We start from the raw sequence: 19,467 nt of genomic DNA on the forward strand, positions 1-19,467 counted from the left end.
CCAAGCCACAGTGCAAAACAAGAGAAAATTTTCCCCAGGCTTAAGGCCAGGGTGTCCCTCCCAAAATCCCTACCCAAGGCAAAAAAGGAGGAAAATAAAAATGGTAAGTATCCCTTTTTCTTTCCTCACATTGAATGTATGTGGACTTACTGATCCTTTGAGGAGTCAGGAGTTAGACAATTGGCTGAGGGGGAACTCTCCTTTCCCTACATTTCTTGCTTTGCAAGAAGTTAAAGTTACAAATGAGGTTTTGGGGTGAACGTGCTCAAAAGTATATTGATAAAAAAAGAGTTTGGTATTTTTCTTCTCATGAAGAGGGTAGGATAGAGAGGGTAGGGGAGGGACTACAATAGGGCTCTTATCTCACTACAAAGATTGTGTATCCAACTTTCAGCAAGACTTAAATCACAGATGGATTTCCATTAAATGCAAATTGAAAAGAGTGTCTTTGTGGTTTCAGTGTATGCCCCTACAGGTTCTATGGCTAGAAGAGCCATGTGGGATTCTCTAGTAGATATTGGCAATGACTTTGTGATGTTAGGGGACTTTAATATGGTTGAGGGGTCACAGGATAGATTGCTACAAAAAGGTTTTATGATAAGGAGTCCTGAGCTTCAAATTTGGAAAGAACTCAAAGAAAACTTGCAACTTGTGGACATTGGCTTTACTGACACTTTACCTGGTGCAACAGACAGATAGGAGAGCTCAGAAGAGAGGCAAGACTGGGACAAAGTTTATTTTTCTCAATCCATCCTTGGAAGCCAAGCAAAAGACTTTCTCTTCCCTTACATTATCCGATCATAAACCTGTCTCTGCTTGGCTAGATATGGGAAATGGAAGGAAGGGTAGCTCATGGTTTAAAGCTGACCCTTCTTTATTTAAGCTTCAGTTTGTTCAGAAGCAACTCCTTGAAAAATGGAATATAGCATTCTCCTCTGCAGAATCTTGCTCTCAGGGGTGGCAAAATGCAGTGTTAAGTGTTCAATCAATTCTAAAAGAAGCCAGAAAAAGCAGAGCTGCCATCAGGGCTAGGAGAATGGACAAACTGAAGGAGTGGAAGAGTTAGAACAAAAGGCAAGACTACAAGACACTAATGCCCAGCAACATCAATCACCAAAACGAGATAAGTTGAGAGCATTGCGGAATGCCTCAAACTTCTCACGTGGAAGTGCTTTGGTGAAGATGTCTGCAACATTGCCAGGTGTGGAGACAGATCATACTGATCTTCCTTGCATGCAACTTCTCTCTGACATAATGATAATAAACCTCAATGTGCTTTGTGCGAGCATGAAACACAGGATTCTTGGCAACTGCAATAGCAGTCTAACTATCAGTGAGAATAGGAGGAGGACGCTCCAATGCTAGATGAAGATCAGCCACTAAACGACACAGCCAAACACACTCAACTGTTGCTGTGAAAGCTGCCTTGTACTCAGCTTCACATGAGGAGGTAGCCACTGTAGATTGTTTCTTGCTCAACCAAGAAACGCAAGCATCACCCAAAAAGAAACAATTACCAGTGGACTGCCTTGTGTCATAATCTCCTGCCCAATCTGAGTCACTGTAAGCACGCATCTGCAAGTCACCCTCCCTGGGAAACATCAAGCCATAAGACTTAGTGCCTTGCAAGTAACAAAAATTGTGTTTTACACAGTGCCAATGCATAGTCTTTGGGCTATGCATATATCTTCTCACTTGTGAAACTGCAAACTGAATATCAGGCCAAGTATTGCACAAATAAATGAGGCATCCAAAAGCCTGGCTGTAAAGTGTGGCATCAACCGGTTCACCTCCATCATACACAGTAAGTTTCAGCCCTGGCTCCATGGGAGTGGCTATGGGCTTGCAATCATGCATCCTGAACCGATCCAAAAGCTTCTGCACATACTTGGATTGAGACATAATGATGCCACGTCTCTCTTGTATGAACTAGATCCCCAAATAGAAATGAAGCATGCCCAAGTATGACAGATTAAATGTGGCTCTCAACTCAACCTTGAAATCTGTAATTATTCCTTCATTAGAACCTCTGAGCAGCATGTCATCTACATAAAGAATGATGACCAAAATATCCCCCCCATCCTTCTTGATGTAGAGGGTACTTTCAGTTGGACTATTAGTGATACCCTTGCTGGTCAGAAAGGCATCAATCTTCGAATACCAAGCTCGTGGATCTTGTTTCAGCCCATACAAAGCCTTATTCAGCTTGCAAACTTTATGGGCTGCACCTGACACCTCAAAACCGGGAGGTTGCTTCACATAAACCTCTTCCAACAAGTCTCATTAAGGAAATCTGTTTTTATATCCAACTGATGTACACGCCAATCAAAATGTGCAGCCATGGCAATCACTGACCTAATAGTAGTCATCTTGGAAGTAGGAGCAAAAGTCTCCTCATAATCAATGCCCTTTTTCTGAGCATAACCTTTTGCAACCAGCCTTGCCTTGTACCTATCAATAGACCTGATGTATTTCTTGCACAACTATTGGAAGGTTTACCTTCATAACGGGCAGTAGATCGCCGCATAGATTTAGTACCTAGGGCTCAACCTATTAGTATTCCACCTCCAATCCTTTTAAGAAAGAAGAAAGATGGTTCGTGGAGAATGTGTGTAGATTACAAACGATTGAATAGAGTGACAATTAAGAATAAATACCCTCTTCCTCGTTCAGATGATTTGATAGACCGATTGGCCAGAGCGAAATACTTCACTAAGATTGATTTGTGCGCGGGTTACCATCAAATCCGTATTTATGCTAAACACAGATAGAACCGCTTTCCGTACTAGGTATGGCCACTACGAGTTTCTCGTATTGCCTTTTGGATTGGCCAATGCTCCCGCTACCTTCCAGCAAAATAATGAACGATTTGTTCTGAGATTATTTGGGCAAATCCGTTGTCGTGTTCCTAGATGACATCTTGGTATATTTGGCCGATCGCTAGAGGATCACATTGGACACCGCCGGATTGTCTTAATTATTTTAAGATAGCACAAGCTATATGATAAGATGAGTAAATGTGACTTCTTTATAAAGGAGATCATTTACTTAGGACACAAGATTTCTTCCGAAGGTATCAGCATTGACCTAGATCGTATCCAGAAGGTTTGGAATGGCCCATCCCTCAGATAGTGAAACAACTTCGTTCTTTCCTAGGATTTACGGTCTTTCTACAGAAGTCAGTGCGTGATTATTCTGACATCACGGCACCCTTAACCAACATGTTGAAAGATCGCGAGACGCAGGTCTACCCAGCCGATCTCTTGGAATGATGACATGAACAAGGCTTTTGAGACCTTAAGCAGGCTATCAAGGAAGCTCATGTTCTTGCACTCCCCGATCCTACCCAGCCTTATGTATAGAGGCCTATGCGAGTGACTTTGCGATTGTGACAGATTTATTCCAACAGGGCAGACATGTAGCTTTTGAGAGTAAAAAGCTGGATGACACTCAATATCGTTGGCCCACACTAGAAAAAGAATTGTATGCAATCGTGTATGCTCTAAAGGTTTGGAGACACTACTTGTATGGTTCAAAGTTTCTTGTATTGACAGATCATCAGTCAATCAAGTATGTGTGTGACAGGTCAGAATTGAGGGGAAAAAAGGCTAGATGGGCAGAGTTATTGCAAGATTTTGATTTTGAAATATGTTATCAAAAGGTTCCATGAGTAGGGTGGCGGATGCCTTAAGTCAAGTCAAGTTTGTCAATGCTATGTCATTTACGAAAATATCCTCAGACCTATTTCAATCCTTGAAAGGGCTTTGCACAACATATAGTCATTTCAGTTCTTATTGGCAGAAGGTCCAGGACGGGAGCTCCATGGTTGACCAAGACTTAGGGATTGTGCCACCCACAGTATAGGCGGCGAGAGGTCAGTGGATAATTAGGAACAGCTTGCTGTTCCGAAATGGAAAGATATGTGTGCCAGATGTTTCGGATCTTCGATTCTCTGGGAGTGTCATGTTGCCCCTAGTGCTAGACATTCAGGCATACATCGGACCCTGTCTCTTGTGAAACATACCTTTTATTGGCCTAAGATGCGTGCATTTGTTGAAAGCTATGTGGTAGGTTGCCGGGTTTTGTCAGGTTACTAAGGCAGAACGCCTTAGAAGCGTGGGTTTATTACAGCCATTGCAAATTCCTGGTAATAAATGGAAAAGTATTTCCATGGACTTTATTACGGGTTGGCCTAGAACCGGCAAGGACCATGACTCCATTTAGGTCATAGTCGACCGTCTGACAAAGATGGCTAGGTTTTTACCTACTAGATCAACCATATCAGCTATTCAATTAGCTCACGAGTTTGTGGACCAATTGTTTGAGCTATATGGTTTGCCTTCAGACATAGTTAGCGACCGGGACTCTAAGTTTACAAGTAACTTTTGGACACTTGTTTTTCAGAAGTTAGAAACTACTCTAAGTATGAGTTCCTCAGATCATGCACAATCCGATCAAAGCACAGAGAAGGTTAACCAATTGGTTGAAGATATGCTTCAAGCATATGCTTCTAAGAGACAATCTTCAGGGGAAGATTATCTCCCCCCATGATAAAGTTTGCTTACAATAGTGCAAAGCATTCAAGTACAGGTTACGGTCCTTTTATGCTTATGTACAGGTTTCAACCAAACTCACTAGTTATGGTTGGATTCAAGGGAATAAACAATGATGCTGCAAGGACATTCTTAAAGTCACCAATCATGGGTCTGTTCAAGATTATTAAAAGAATTGGACCACTTGCATGTAAACTAGAATTGCCTCCTGATGTTAAAGTGCATCCAGTTCTTCACGTCAGTAGACTAAAAGAGTTACTGGTGTTATGCTCTAGTCGAGATAGCATGACCTCGGATAGATCGGTGGGCATTTTCTCTTAGATGACTAACTTTTGTAATAATTAATGTGCGTAATTAAATGGTCAAGAGAAGTAACTGCCAAGGTCCTAGGTGAGGGCGTAATGGCATTGACTAGATAGTTCTAATAGGGCTAGGGCCTAGGTGCATCTAAATGTGCAAATTGCCAAGGGGCAATTGTTTTAAAAGGAACTCCAAGAGAGGGGTGAAAAAGGATGCATCTAAGTAAGGGCCTAAAATGTGACATGTGGCCAGGAACTATCTAGGGAGATGTGGGTCTCAAGGATAAGGATGAGGAAAAATAACGTAGAAATGTATGTAATATGACGAATCTTATCTTGAGAGTTGGGCTGGGTGGAAAAATGAGTTGCCATCGCCCGTGACTGCACTAGCGTAGGAATTAACACTGAAGGGTTTAACACTTGGTATCAGAGCGCAGTAAGGGAGAGATCGACGTGAAGGAGCTGTTAGGAACGATTGAGGGAACAATTGCGTAACCCTGCTCGTCGTCATCTCCACGTAAGTGACGAAAGCTACGAACGGGGAGAGATGATGCATTGAAATACCTTCAGTTTGCCGTGATGCAAATCTAATCTCATCAATTTCAAACCTGCGAGAAACGAGATCGGAACGGACGTGGCACGAAAATTTGCAGAGATGGAGACGCCGTTTGCGGTGATGACAATTCGGAAAGATGTCTGCAAGCGATGGCGGAAATGCAACGTCAAATAAGCATTGGCACGATCTCTGGCGGAGAAACAACGGGCCTGTGAGGCGAAAGGGAAGTAGCGCAGGTTAGTTACCGTGGCCAACTAACGGTCAACATTTGGAATAGCGGGGTGGTTCTGCAGTTCGACGAGGAACGACGAATCAGTTGGAGGTCTCTAAGAGATACATCGTAGGAGTCAAGGAATTGCGACAGCAAAGCTTCCCATAATCGAGCATCTGAAAATGATTAGCTCGCTGGAAAGCTGGAGGTCCTACGAGGGTTACTGATTCGTTACTATGCTGAGCCAGTTGACAAGGAGTACGGTCTAAGTGCAGTATAATTGGCGATGCTTCGCTGCTGACATTCGACGGCTACGAAAGGCCCCAGTTTTTTCCCCACATCGTTTGGATTTGTCGATCAGCGCTCACGTGGTGACGGCAGGCTGTTCACCATTTTAGATTGACAGATCAAGAATATAACAGGGCGGAGTTTTCTTTTCCGAGTTCAAGGATATCCAGGGGGCATCTCTTTCCCTTTAGGATATATATTTCAAGTTCTTAGTTTGCGGTACTTTGTTCCTGTACAAGAAGGAATTTTGAAGTGCGGTACTTTTGGAGTTTTCGCATTTTTTTTTTTTATTTTTTTTTTTTTAAGAGAAAAAAAAAAAGAGAAAAATTTTTATTTCCCTTTTCAACAAAATGGAAGCAGAAGGGCAGAGTTCAAGGGTGAATCCTAGTGAGTCTAGAGCTCAATCTACACAACAGATGTCACATCACGCAGCACCTACATTGATTGGTAGGATTTCAATATTAGAGGATGCTTTACAGCAGATTATGAACCAGCAGCTTCAGGTGAATGCTGGTCAAAATGAGATTAGGGAGATGGTGCAAGCCTTGTCGGCTAGACCGTCTAGGATTGACAAGGGCAAAGCTCCAGCAGAGCCAGAGCCCAGTGTTCATTCCTTAGAGCGCGCTAGGGTCAAAGTGCCCAATATTGCTAATTATAGACCGGAGAAGTACGCTGGTCGGATGACCGAGCGCAGCTCTGATGTGATCGAGGTTTGGTTGCACAAGTGGGAAGAAGCCTTCGCCATTTGTGAGATTAGATCCGATCTAAAGAAGATCCGCGAGGCCACACACCTGTTTATTGAGGCAGCGGATAGATGGTGGATAAAGCAACAGAAGGATCAAGTTGCTCCAACCCCCTGGGAAGGGTTCAAAACTGAATTCAAGAAACACTTTCTCCCACCTGATGAAGAATCCCGAGCTTGGGATGCTTATAGAAATCTTCGTCAGAGGAGCTTGTCAGTGGCAGAGTACACTGACAAATTCAGGGAATGTGTTATGAAAATAACAGACCCTCTCCCTATGTCGGTTCAGTTAAAAGACTATATCTATGGACTGAACGATAAGATAAAAATGGAAGTTCGGGCTAAATATGTGACTACACTAGATGAATCTATAGCAGTAGCCCTGAACTATGAGGATGCCAGAGGTAGGTCTGGTGGATTTGTGCAGGCAGGGACTCAGTATGAGCACCCGAGAAAAGGGGGATTTCAGAGGAAATGGGTTTCAAAGACAAGTGTCTCGCAGCCAAGTGGCCAAACCAAGCAGGTGAAGCCGGTTGAGGGACCAGTAAAGACAAGTACCACCGTTGGGGTGAAAAGGAAAATAACTCCAATGGCAGCCCGGGCTTGGTCAAAGTCCTCATTGACCCCTGAACAAAAAGAGAAAGCTAGGAAAGAAGGATTGTGCTTCGGCTGCCTTCAGCGACATCAGTGGAAGGATTGTCCACTGAACAAAGATCGTCGCACGGCTAATATGATAATATCTGAATGCGACGTAGAAATGCAGGAGAGTCCCAGTGCGGAACATATGCAGATGCAACTGGCGGGACCTTCTCAGAGGTTAGTACCTTGTTTGTTATGTGTATCTGTTGCTAAGTTAGTGACGAGTGCACCTGATAACATCCTATCTAAGCCCACAGCAACGGGGTATACAGCCTTCAATGATACGGAGCTAATCAAAATGAAAGGGCAAGTGGCCAGTCATGATGTCATTGTGTTGTTTGACTCAGCGTCAACTCACAATGTGATTAACTCCAAGCTCGTGAAGAGGCTGAAATTAAAGACAAGTCCATCTGACTATGCGTATACAGTCAGGATGGCAGATGGAAGTTCAACTGAAGTATGGGACCAAAGGGTTACCCAGTTGGAGCTTCGAATTCAGGACTATGCTGAGAAGCTTGATTTTGAAATGACCAAGCTTGCTCATGCGGATATAGCCCTGGGAATGGCGTGGCATTCTAGTAAGAATCCAGCCATTGATTGGAAAAAGCACGTATATCAATTCAAGATGAATGATGTGCTTTATGTCTTGCGAGGTGAAAGAGATATACCTCAGGGACCGTTGGTTTCCGTGATGGAAATCAGAAAAGCTCAAGTAGAGTTTTTATACCTTTGCACAGCATCGGTAGAGTCGGTGGATGATTCTTCGACTAGCACTGATGTTACGCAAAGTGGTGAGATGGCCAAGCTGGCTAATCTTATAACAGAGGAGTTCTCTGAATGTTTTAGGGATGAACTACCTTATGGGTTACCTCCAGAGCGGAATGTTCAGCATAAGATTGAACTGATCCCGGGGGCAGAACCTGTAAATAGACCTCCCTATAGAATGAGTTTTACTGAAGAAGCGGAGGTGCGTAGGCAATTGGAAGAATACCTCAAGCTGGGGCAGATTCAACCAAGTTTCTCACCTTTTGCTTCACCAGTGATATTAAAGAGGAAAAAGGATGATACGTTTCGCCTCTGTATAGATTACAGAGCATTGAATAATATCACTGTTAAGCACAGGTATCCGATGGCTCGGATTGATGATTTGCTAGATGCATTACATGGAGCCGTGATTTTCAGCAAGATAGATCTTAAGTGCGGCTATCATCAGATCCGGATTAGAGCCGAGGATGTGCATAAAACCGCTTTTAGAAGCAGGTTTGGTCATTATGAGTTTTTGGTAATGCCCTTCGGACTTACCAATGCTCCAGCGACCTTCGTCATGCTTATGAATGATTTACTACGTCCGTATATCGGAAAGTTCGTAGTACATTTTATTGACGATATCTTGATATTCAGTAAAAGTATTACTGAGCATTGTGAACACTTAAGGATAGTGTTCAGTACTTTGAGGAAAGCCAGTCTTTACGTGAATAAAAAGAAAACTATACTGTGTATGGTTAGGCTTGAGTACTTAGGGTTCATAATTACTCCACAGGGGGTAGAAATGGATCCGAAGAAAGTGGCTGCGATACTAACTTGGCCAATCCCTCAGAGTCTGACCGCGTTGCGATCATTCTTGGGATTTGTCCAGTTTTATAGAAGGCATATCAAAGGATATTCCGAAATAGTATCGCCATTGACTGATCTGACCTCAGATAAAGTACCTTTTATTTGGGGACAGAATCAACAGGAAAGTTTTAACACCATAAAACAAGCTGTGGTCTCAGGACCGGTGTTAAAAATAGTTGATCCCCAGAAACCGTTGTTCCTAGAAACCGATGCAAGTGGCATTGCGGTAGGAGCAGTCCTCCTTCAAGAGGGAAGGCCAGTAGCCTTTGAAAGCAAGAAGCTTTCTCCCTCTCAAAGGAATTGGCCAACTCATGAATTGGAGTTGTATGCTGTTATCCATGCTTTGAAAACATGGAGGCATTATCTGTATGGTTCAGAGTTTTATGTGGATGTAGATCATGATACTCTGAAACATTTTTGTAAACAACTTGACTTGAGGGGCCGCCAAGCTAGGTGGGCAGAGCTCATGCAGGAGTTTAATCTAACGATTCGGTACCGAAGAGGAAAAGACAATAAGGTAGCTGATGCGTTGTCTCGCATTATGCACAATCTGAGTTTCACGGTATTAGAGAGTGCTCTAATGACCGAGATCAGAGAAATTCAGAAGGTGGACGAGTTTGTCCAGAGCTTATGGCCTAAGGCTCATGTGTTAAAACCCGGGGAAAATGAAAAGGATGACCTGGCATCCAGAAAAGGCCAAACTTATGCAAGATATACCATAAGGGATGGTATGCTAGTTAGAAATGGCAAGGTTGTAGTACCTGGTCAGAATGATCTCAGGCAGAGAGTCATTCGACAATGCCATGATAGCCCGTGTGCGGGACATCCAGGTGTCGAGAAGACATATGATCTCGTGAAGCGAGATTTCTTTTGGCCAAAGATGAAAAAACATATTCATGAATATGTGACACGGTGTTTCTCGTGTCAGGTAAGCAAGGCCGAGCGGGTGAAGCCACCCGGACTTTTACAACCCTTGGAAATACCACTAAGTAAGTGGGAGAGCATTTCCATGGATTTTATTGTAGGACTACCTGCAACACAAGGAGGGTATAATTCTATCCTTGTGGTGGTTGATCGTCTAACCAAGATGGCTCACTTCATTCCGACTAGAGAGTCTATTAGTGCCCCGCAAGTAGCGGATTTGTTTATTAGACATATATTTCGTCTGCATGGATTGCCTAGATCCATAGTGTCAGACAGAGATGTCAGGTTTACCGGTCACTTTTGGACAGCGGTATTTGAGACACTAAGGACTGAGTTGGGAATGAGTAGTGGGGATCATCCTGAGACGGATGGTCAGACGGAGAGAGTCAACCAGACTTTAGAGGATATGCTGAGAGCATATGTGTCATTGAGGCAACATACATGGGACAAGTGGTTGCCATTGTTGGAGTTTGCCTACAATGATAGGAAACATTCATCTACTGGGTTCAGTCCGTTTGAACTGAACTATGGTTATAGGCCAGCCAATCCAACTATAGTTGGAGTACCTCAGAAAGTGCCTAGTGCCGCAAACTTTGTAGTTCAGATGCGGGAGATGCTAGCACTTGCGAGAGCTAATATCCGCCAGGCTATGGATAGAGCCAAGGTGTATGCGGACGAAAATCGGTCTATAAGAGTATTTGAAGAAGGAGAAAAAGTTTTTCTCAGAATTCCTTCGCACTCGAAGTCGTTGACTTCAGGGGAGTGTGCTAAGTTATCACCTCGATACTGTGGGCCGTGGTTAATTCTAAAGAGAATAGGCAGTGTAGCCTATAAATTAGAATTGCCACAGGGGTGTAAGGTGCACCCGGTTTTTCATGTTTCACGTTTAAAGAAATTTTTACATACAGGTGACTCACTAATCGAAGGTGTGGTTTTGTTTCAGGAAATAGAGGATATTGCAAGGCGCAAACCAACAAGAATCTTGGACCGAGGAACAATGCAAATACGAAATCGGAAGATACCCACGGTGTTGGTTGCATGGCATGGTCATCCTCTATCGGAAGCTACCTGGGAATCCGTGTACCAGTTGCGGAGAGCATTCCCAGATTTCATCATCGAGGACGCTGATGCTTGAAGAGGGAATGAATGTTATGCTCTAGTCGAGATAGCATGACCTCGGATAGATCGGTGGGCATTTTCTCTTAGATGACCAACTTTTGTAATAATTAATGTGCGTAATTAAATGGTCAAGAGAAGTAACTGCCAAGGTCCTAGGTGAGGGCGTAATGGCATTGACTAGATAGTTCTAATAGGGCTAGGGCCTAGGTGCATCTAAATGTGCAAATTGCCAAGGGGCAATTGTTTTAAAAGGAACTCCAAGAGAGGGGTGAAAAAGGATGCATCTAAGTAAGGGCCTAAAATGTGACATGTGGCCAGGAACTATCTAGGGAGATGTGGGTCTCAAGGATAAGGATGAGGAAAAATAACGTAGAAATGTATGTAATATGACGAATCTTATCTTGAGAGTTGGGCTGGGTGGAAAAATGAGTTGCCATCGCCCGTGACTGCACTAGCGTAGGAATTAACACTGAAGAGTTTAACAACTGGGTGCAGATGATCAACTGGTTTCTTCTCTAGAAAAAATAGAAGTTGCTGATTTGACTTTTATTCCACACGAACCTGAGAGTATTCTTGAATTTCATGAAAGACAATTTCAGAATACAACTATCACGGAATACAAGATCAAGTGGAAGGATCGTGTTGAGGAGGATGCAACATGGGAGACATTGCCTAACCTCCAGAGGACATCCCAGGTTTTCTAGCGAACTCAAGAGTGAGTTCTTAGAGGAGGGGAAGTATGTCATGTGCACGGATTGGTATCTGAAGTGTACTAGGGTACACAAGGCTGCCTTTATGGGGCCAAGGGACCAGCCAACCAGCCCCAAAACAGCCGACTAAAAAGTCAGCTATTTGGGGCAGGTTGGCTCAGCCATTCAGCCCTAAAAATAGGAGGCCTCTAGGCCCTCATTTCTCATCCAGCTCCCCAACCTTCAGCACTCCAAATAGCTCCCCTCCAGCCTCTTGTGTGCAGCCTTGAACGCTTCCGGAGTTGGCCCGGATCAGCCTCAGTCTTTGGCCTTCAGTTCTCGCCTTCAATTCAGCCTGTTCGGCCCATAGTTGAGGATTTGGACCAGCAAACGGAGTAAGGTAAGGGTACTATTTCAGCAGCTCTTTACAGTTTTCTTTGCAGTTTTACACAGCTCACTTCTCAGCTCTATATTTCAGTCATCTCTCAACTCTCTTTAGAATCTATTACTCCTAGCTCTCACTCTCTCACTCACGCAGTAACCCTGCATTCCGGTGGACAAGCACAAGCCTCTTCCTTGCCTTGCATAATTGCCCTACATTGTCAGTGTAGACAGCATCAAGGTCTCGGTCTTGGTCAGCGTTGCCTCTTAGGTCTTTGGGTCTGCAATACGTGTGCACAGTGTACTCTTCAGAAGCGTGTTTCCGTGCTCTCTCGAAGAGTGTTGTTTGTATTTCTCAGTTCTCCAAGTATAAAGCGAATTCTCCCATGATTGGGGTAAGGGGCCCTCAATGGGTACAAGGACCCAATCGGTTGTTGACCCAACTCTCTCTCTACCCTTATCTCCTTTCTCTCTCTATGGTGCCTAACGCTAATTCCCCGCTAAAGGTTTAAAGGTCTTGCTATGATTACATGACCAGATTACCATTGCATGTTATATCTCGAGCACTCGTTTTTGGGAAAAAAGGCCCTAAGGTCAATTTTCGGCCCTATCTTTTATCAAAATAGTCGAAGCAAGTGTCACCTATAGCCCTCAAGCCCCCTCATCTGTACTCCTGTACGTACGTACAGCCATACATCCAACATATGCAAACTTGGAGTTTACGATAACTCGTGAGTCCTTTCAGTCTCATGACTCATCGTGTGTTGTTTTTCTTGCTTTACAGGTTGCCTATGCTAGCAGCTAATCTCTCTAATTATTGCATTGATTGCAACCCCATACAGTCCGTACAGTCACCATACAGCCAACTGTACGACCATTTCTCGCGCTCTTGGCTGTGCTAGCTGAGAGCTCTTGGGCGCTCTCTCTCTCTTGTACAGACCCAGAGCCTGAGGCACGCCGCACTCAACAGCAGATGGACATGCAGATCACACTAAGCGACCTCCCATCCCAGTTCAGGCCTACGGCTCAACCCACAAGGGCTACAATAGCCCTGGTCAAGAGCAGAGTCATTGCCAGGAGACCGAGACGAGCAGCACCCACAGATTGTTGCTAGCGCTCCATCATGGTGGAGCGCTACATATCAGTATCCCCCTGACACACATACTTCTGTGGGGCCGCTTGCATGGACCAGTGCCAACCAGCCCTAATGGTGACTGACCGGAGTATGAGGATGATGATGATGTCGATGATGATGATGATGTTGTCACTACTGATGATATGACTATGTACTACTTAGCACTCAGCATTCAGCATGGGTGTTGATGCTCGTTTAGTAGCTCCACCCTTTCTACTTGATTTGTATCAGTTTTCTATCAATCTCATAGACCCATCGGTCTTCCGATGACTTTAATAAACTCTCTCTCTCTCTCTCTCTCTCTCTCTCTCTCTCTCTCTCTCTTCCCCTTGTGCAATGGGCAAACAACATGATGCAACTTGGAGCCACGTGACTATTGTGGGCTCCTATTACACTTCAGCGGTAAAGCACATGGTTTGCAATTATTGTGGCTGGAATTTGGTGGACGTGCAAGGCACATTTGGGAGGTACAAAATCAAAGGGAGTTGAAGTTTGCAAGCAAGTGCCAACAAATGTGGCACACAGCTTTGAGCTTCAAGCTGCAGCCCATGCCAATGAAGCTCAAGAGAGCAGCAAAGAAATTGTAGCAGCAAGTGGTACTCAGAAGAGGGCAAGGCAGGAGCATGGAAGCTCCTCTTTTCAGGGTGCCGTTCAGGGTACTCATGCACAGCCAGCACATTTGCAGGAGGAAAAATGGGACAGCTGAACATCAAGAAGTCAATGAGAGGTGCCTACCAGAAGCAAGCATACGGATGACATTTTATCAATGCAATTTGCCTTTTCATGTTGCCAAACTCCACCATGGAGGCACACGGTGAGAGCCATCTCTCGCATTGGTGAGGAGTGGGAGGGCCCTACATGCGAGGCCTTGTGTACTAAGGAATTGAAGGAGGAGGTAGATCTTGTGCATGGAGAATTGCAGCCCATAAAGGAGGCTTGGGGAAAGTATGGTTGCAGCATCCTTTCAGATGGGTGGAGTGATGGGAGGAAGAGACATATTATCAACATTTTGGTGTCACGCTGCAAGGGTACTCACTTATCTTTTAGGGAAATATGTCATGTTTCTCCCAATTCTATCCATGAAATTCATACGACAAACCTGAAGTTAAGCCCTCTCGATCTATCATTCAAAGGACACAAAAAATTGGCTTCAAAGCACCGCAAGTGCAGCAGCATCATCCCAAAAGCTCTATCCCCTCACTATGCGTGTAAATGCAAGAGCCTTGGGTTTATCATGATCCTCCCAAGCCATCCACTCTCTAGATACAACAATGCGTGTAGGATATCTTCTCCCAGTCGTATTGATGCCCTTTGGGCCCTGGTATGTGCCATGTAGCTTTAGTTATTGGCACTTAGGTCACCTAGTACTTTTAGTGTCTTATGACACCTAGTACTAGTGGTACCACTAGGACACTATGTCCTAGGGTTCCCTTTTATTGTACTTTGTACTTTCATTTTCATTCATAGTTGATGTGACGGCTTTCACTCCTTGCTCCACTCTTTTTGCATCCTTTCGCTTCCATGAGCCTACAGTGGTATCAGAGCGGGTTCTACCTATTGCTCCTGTCACTCCCAACTATCCTGAGCCCTCTACACCTTTGAGGCGGCTGTACCTTTGCTGTTTTACAGCTTCATACAGCTCGTTTTTGGCACGTGTGGGTCTCTAAGGACTTTGCAAGAGCCTCCATCGTCAACAATCTTCCTCCCGGTACTTTCTCAGCCTAGACAACTGTTCTAAAACGGACCTACACCTTTTCCAAGGAGATTTCAGCTAGGCCCCTGTTTGTGGCAGCTCTCTTCCACATCCCGAGGCAGCTCATTGCTCTTGGTCCCTGCCCCTTCTTCTGCCCTGCAAGCTTTCCTCCTGCTCCTCCGGTCCTGCCCACCTCGTGCTGCTCCAGCTTGCGCCCTCACGCCGTACACCTGCCGTACCTGCGACGTACACTTGCCGTGCCTGCGCCATACAACTGTTCCGTACAGCACTGTAGCTACAGGTTGTCCATACAAGTTCTTTCTATTGCAGGAGAAATTTGGTCTTGCATTGCAATTTTGCAGACATTTTTGGGGCATTTGCAAGGACATTGCAAAGTTTGGGGCTTTCAATCAATTTGCCCCTTTTGGTTGCAATTTCTTGCAGAAATTTGGGGCTTTCGGGTTTATTGCAGGCAGATTGCGAGTGCGCCCATTTTAAGGACACTTAAGCGGGCAACCAGCTTTAAAGAAGGGCCCACATGAAGGAAAAGCAGCTACAATGAATTTGAGCAACCACTTTTTGTAGGGGAAAGCTTATGCTTTCCCCTCCAGCCAGCCTACTTTGGCTAAAAGCCCCAGCTTTTTGTGAGAAAAGCCACAAAGCATGGCTGGCCTCCTAGTTTATAAATTCAAGAGCCTTCATGCTCTTTTGTACAATTTGAGAACCTGCCAGTTCTATTGCTGCTCCCTCATGCACCTTCTTTGTATGAAGCTATTTTGTTGAAATAAAAACCTTCGGAGGAGGCCCTAGTGTGCTATGCGCTCGTCTCTCTCCCCTTCATTATTTCGATTGTCTTCCTTGTTGAATCAATGCTGACCTTCACTCGCATAAGTTTCCAGCATTCAGTATTAGTCTTGGATCTGAAATTCAAAGTACTTGAGCTGCTGCAAATTGATGGTCAGGCTGCAAGCAGTTGGGCCCCAGCAGACGTTCCAACTGCAAAGTGGGACAGGGGGGCAGGCAGGGGAGAAAAGGGGCAGAAGGGGGCAGAAGGGGGCAAAGCAAGTCAGACTGCCAGCAGTTGAACCCTGGCAGAGCAACCAACTGCCACGTGGGTCTGGGAGAGAGAGGGGCAAGGGGATGGGGGGGTTGTCATAATCAGTTAAAACAGGTCATACACCCATGTGAAGAAGAGAAGATAGTCTTCATACTTGTTAGCTTTCAAAGCTTGAACATACACATAGGCAACAAAACTAATAGCTCCTATCTGATCACACATTTGGCATTATGGTCTTAGAAGGCCGCCAGCTATGTCTGCCAAATATATTAGCCAACCTTAATTAAGCACAAATACAGTACATACACGGTCTGCATTCTTGTTCGTAATACCAAAGCTAGCCAAATTTGGATTTCAACTTGACAGGTGCTTTTCAGCAATAAAAAGTCCAATTCTAGTTTCTAACTTCACAATTATGAAAATCACTTCAAATCAGCCTAGTACTAGAAAACTGTTTTTAAACCCCGGCACAGAAAAAAATAACACCATCATGAGAAAACAACAGGAGTTCCAATCACTCTTTTGGTTTACTTTGACCAAACTAACAGTAACTAGCATCAAATCAAAGGTAGCTCACCTATTCCTCTCGAGTGCCTTGTTTGCAACCTCTGCAGAGGCAAACTGAACATAGGCTTGACCTGTGGACCTTCCTGCAGATAACAGCCAGAACTGTTGTTCAAAGTTGCTCAAAGGACACACGCAGATGCTATAAGCTTATTGATCACGCATGTGTGCACATGTGCATGCAATACCTTGAAAGTTGACACATATAACCACCCCATCAGGACCCATTTCCAGTCCTTTGAAAAAGTCTGTGATTTCAGATTCTGCAGCACTGAAAGGAAGACCTCGAAGGCGAACAACATTGCTGCGTCTCCTGTTTATGAAGATAAGAAGCAGCCGATGAAATAATCTCTCTCACATACCACCCCAAAACATGACACATTATACGCAGATGCCCTCCTCCATGGTCCATTTCAACAAGTCCCAAGCAGTCTTAACACTCACAATTCCTCATCGAGAGCACTTCCTCCCACCAGCCCTCCTATGCCCGCCATGCTGTACTGTAATCAAAAAATTTACGCTGCAAGCCACTCGCATAAGTCAAAACAAGCAGGCAACATGAAGCATTTGAAGCATTATCCTTTCAATACATGTACCTAAAATGAATTTTTGAACTACTAACCGTTTGAGTCAAATGAAGGCCCTCTCCAAAGCAGTGTCAACCTGCAGGATGGCGCCATTTTAAAATTACTTATATTATTATTTTTTATTTTAAAAGGGGGGGGAGCCTGTTTCAACGCAGAACCTGTGAAAATTGTTGGAAAAGTAACACTGAATAGAAACGTACTCGAGCTTGCCAAACCAACCCAAACACTCGACAAATGCAAGAAGGCAGGCTCCATAGAGAGATGCAAATCCGATCTGAAACTGTGTGCGAAATTTTTTTCCAGGTTACAATTCCCAAAATCCAAACCGGCGGTCCGCCATTTGCGCTTGACGCATTGACCGGGCCAAAACAACACCCAAAAAGATTGCCTCTCTAAAGAATCACGCAACAACAAGAAAAAATTGGCTGAACGAAGAGCAAAAAACCTGAGGCAGTCATGGTGGGCAGTTTGCTTATAACAGCAGGAGGCGAAATAGTTGAGATGAGCTCGACCACATCCATATATTTGGTGCCCTCAGGGTAGCCTATGCAATTTTGGCAAAGCAGAAATTAGGCATTTCTTGAATTTTTGGAAGTACATTTTTTGGACTTGAATGCAGACTTTAAAGTGGTTGACTCTCTCTCTCTTCCCTTCTTTATCTCCTTAAGAAATGTCTCTCTCTCTCTCCCCTTTATCTCCTCTTCCTTCACACCATTTTCAGTGGATTCCTTTCTGTTTACTTTTTTTATCTTGGGCAGACCTTATGAATGATTGAATATCATTCACCTTGTTTCTTTTGCAGTTCTTGCTTCTTGCCAGCTTTGACAGACTCTTCTTATATATATGTATATGTATATGTATATATATATGTATATGCATATTTTATGTTGATGTATCCCCCCTTTAGCCTCAGTGCACCAATAGGTCAAGGCCTTCAATTGTGCACGCTCTTACATTATTGCCCAACTCTCTTTAGGCCCAAGTGGGTTCAAACCCATGCCCACCGAGTGTGGGTTCACACCAACAACAAGCGATCATCGTGCTGCTAATTTATGGGGGTTTCCACACCTGTCCACAAATGAGGAAAGCCCCCAAAATACGTGTCTCCAAGGATTTGAAGAGGCTGTCTATGGCCCCTTTTACAAGAGGGCAAACGACTCTTTGCTTAAATACTAAATGATGTCCTATAATTACACTAAGGAGTTGGCTGCTTGGTAGAGCTGTCAACCCTACATCAGGGGGTCCCGGGTTCAAATCCTGGTGCACGGTCAGCCTATGCCCAATCGCCCTCTTGGGCATCATAATGAGGTCGCTCGAGAAAATGCCTACGCTCGGTCGTGATTAGCATTGCACGTCAATTTTTTTCTACAAGGGCGAACAAATGTGAAACGTACTAACCACCGATGCGTCCTCTCATTGGGCAGCACACCATCCGTCATTTTGTGGGCGAACAGGTGTGACACGTACCTATGTCAACAACTTGTGATTGGTGTAGCAGTTGGGGGAGATGGAATGGACCAATCATCTAGCAGTTGGAGGAGTTGGCCATGGAGTCGGCGGCTTTTATGGGCCGAACACAAATCTTTTGTGTAAGTGTCCATGCCCATCCCTCCTATTGGGCCAACTAGCCCTCACACCACCTTTTCGAGGATGGCCACCAAGTGGTGTGAATCCAACCATATTATCTCTCCCTTTCGAGTGTTCATAATGCACATAGGACATCCCTTAGTGACTACTTCACTCTCTAAGAGTGGGGGTTAAGTATTTCCTTTGGGTGTCGCACTGTCAAATTTTATAAGCTATTACAAATAAAAATCCATCGCTTATTAGCCATGCTTAATGGTCTAGCCTTGGCTAACATTTCTTTTTCATATTATTCCCAAAAAGGTTGCATTAGTCATCCATACACTTAACCAATCGCCTTCTGTCACAATGTGATGTAAACATGGGCAAAGACACGAGAATATTCAAAGTAGTATGATTATTTCATACAACCCGTCCGCAAGTGTCACTCAAGCGGTTCCCGGATTGTTGCAATGTGTTTCCATGAGAGAAATATGGAAGGGGAGAGGGGAGAAGGAGAGAAAGGGGAGATGGGAGAAGAGAGGGAGAAGGGGAGGAGAATGAATGGGGATGGAGTGGCAAACACAAAGTCGCTACAAAGGAAATAAGAGAACACCCAAAAACACTCTCGGAAGAGAAGAGGGAACTTGTATTCCAAACTTGTGCATCCACTAATGAAGACCAAAGGCAACCACTTGGCCTTTTATACATGTCACCTTTTGAAGGGAGGGCCGACCCTATTCCCTTTATACCACTCTCTTTCCTCATTATTTTACAACCATCTTGGGCCCATATGGCTCCAAAGGCACAATCCTAGCTCTATGGACTTGCCACTATCCATTAAATGACGTCT

General features: G+C 44.4%; 1 protein-coding gene across 3 annotated transcripts in view; it reads right to left on the reverse strand.

Moving 5' to 3' along the window:
- The window catches only part of LOC147904015 (uncharacterized), a 48,765-nt gene extending 31,153 nt beyond the window's left edge, over positions 1-17,612 (reverse strand). Inside the window, exons 1-5 of one of the 3 annotated variants that reach the window (XM_087369923.1) lie at positions 17,497-17,612; positions 17,087-17,127; positions 16,909-16,984; positions 16,653-16,777; positions 16,478-16,550 (exon numbers count right to left, since the gene is read on the reverse strand). In XM_087369923.1, coding sequence (XP_087226049.1) covers positions 16,478-16,550; positions 16,653-16,777; positions 16,909-16,958 — 248 coding nt within the window. In that variant the 5' untranslated portion in view covers positions 16,959-16,984; positions 17,087-17,127; positions 17,497-17,612. The remainder of the gene's footprint in view (positions 1-16,477; positions 16,551-16,652; positions 16,778-16,908; positions 16,985-17,086; positions 17,128-17,496) is intronic. The other 2 variants (XM_087369932.1, XM_087369938.1) reach the window with 2 other exon arrangements.
- Between the last annotated feature and the right edge of the window lie 1,855 nt (positions 17,613-19,467).

The sequence above is a fragment of the Dipteris shenzhenensis genome, chromosome 3, assembly GCF_047967505.1.
Source record: "Dipteris shenzhenensis isolate YYH24624 ecotype China chromosome 3, Dip_SZ_1.0, whole genome shotgun sequence".
Taxonomy (NCBI): Eukaryota; Viridiplantae; Streptophyta; class Polypodiopsida; order Gleicheniales; family Dipteridaceae; genus Dipteris; species Dipteris shenzhenensis.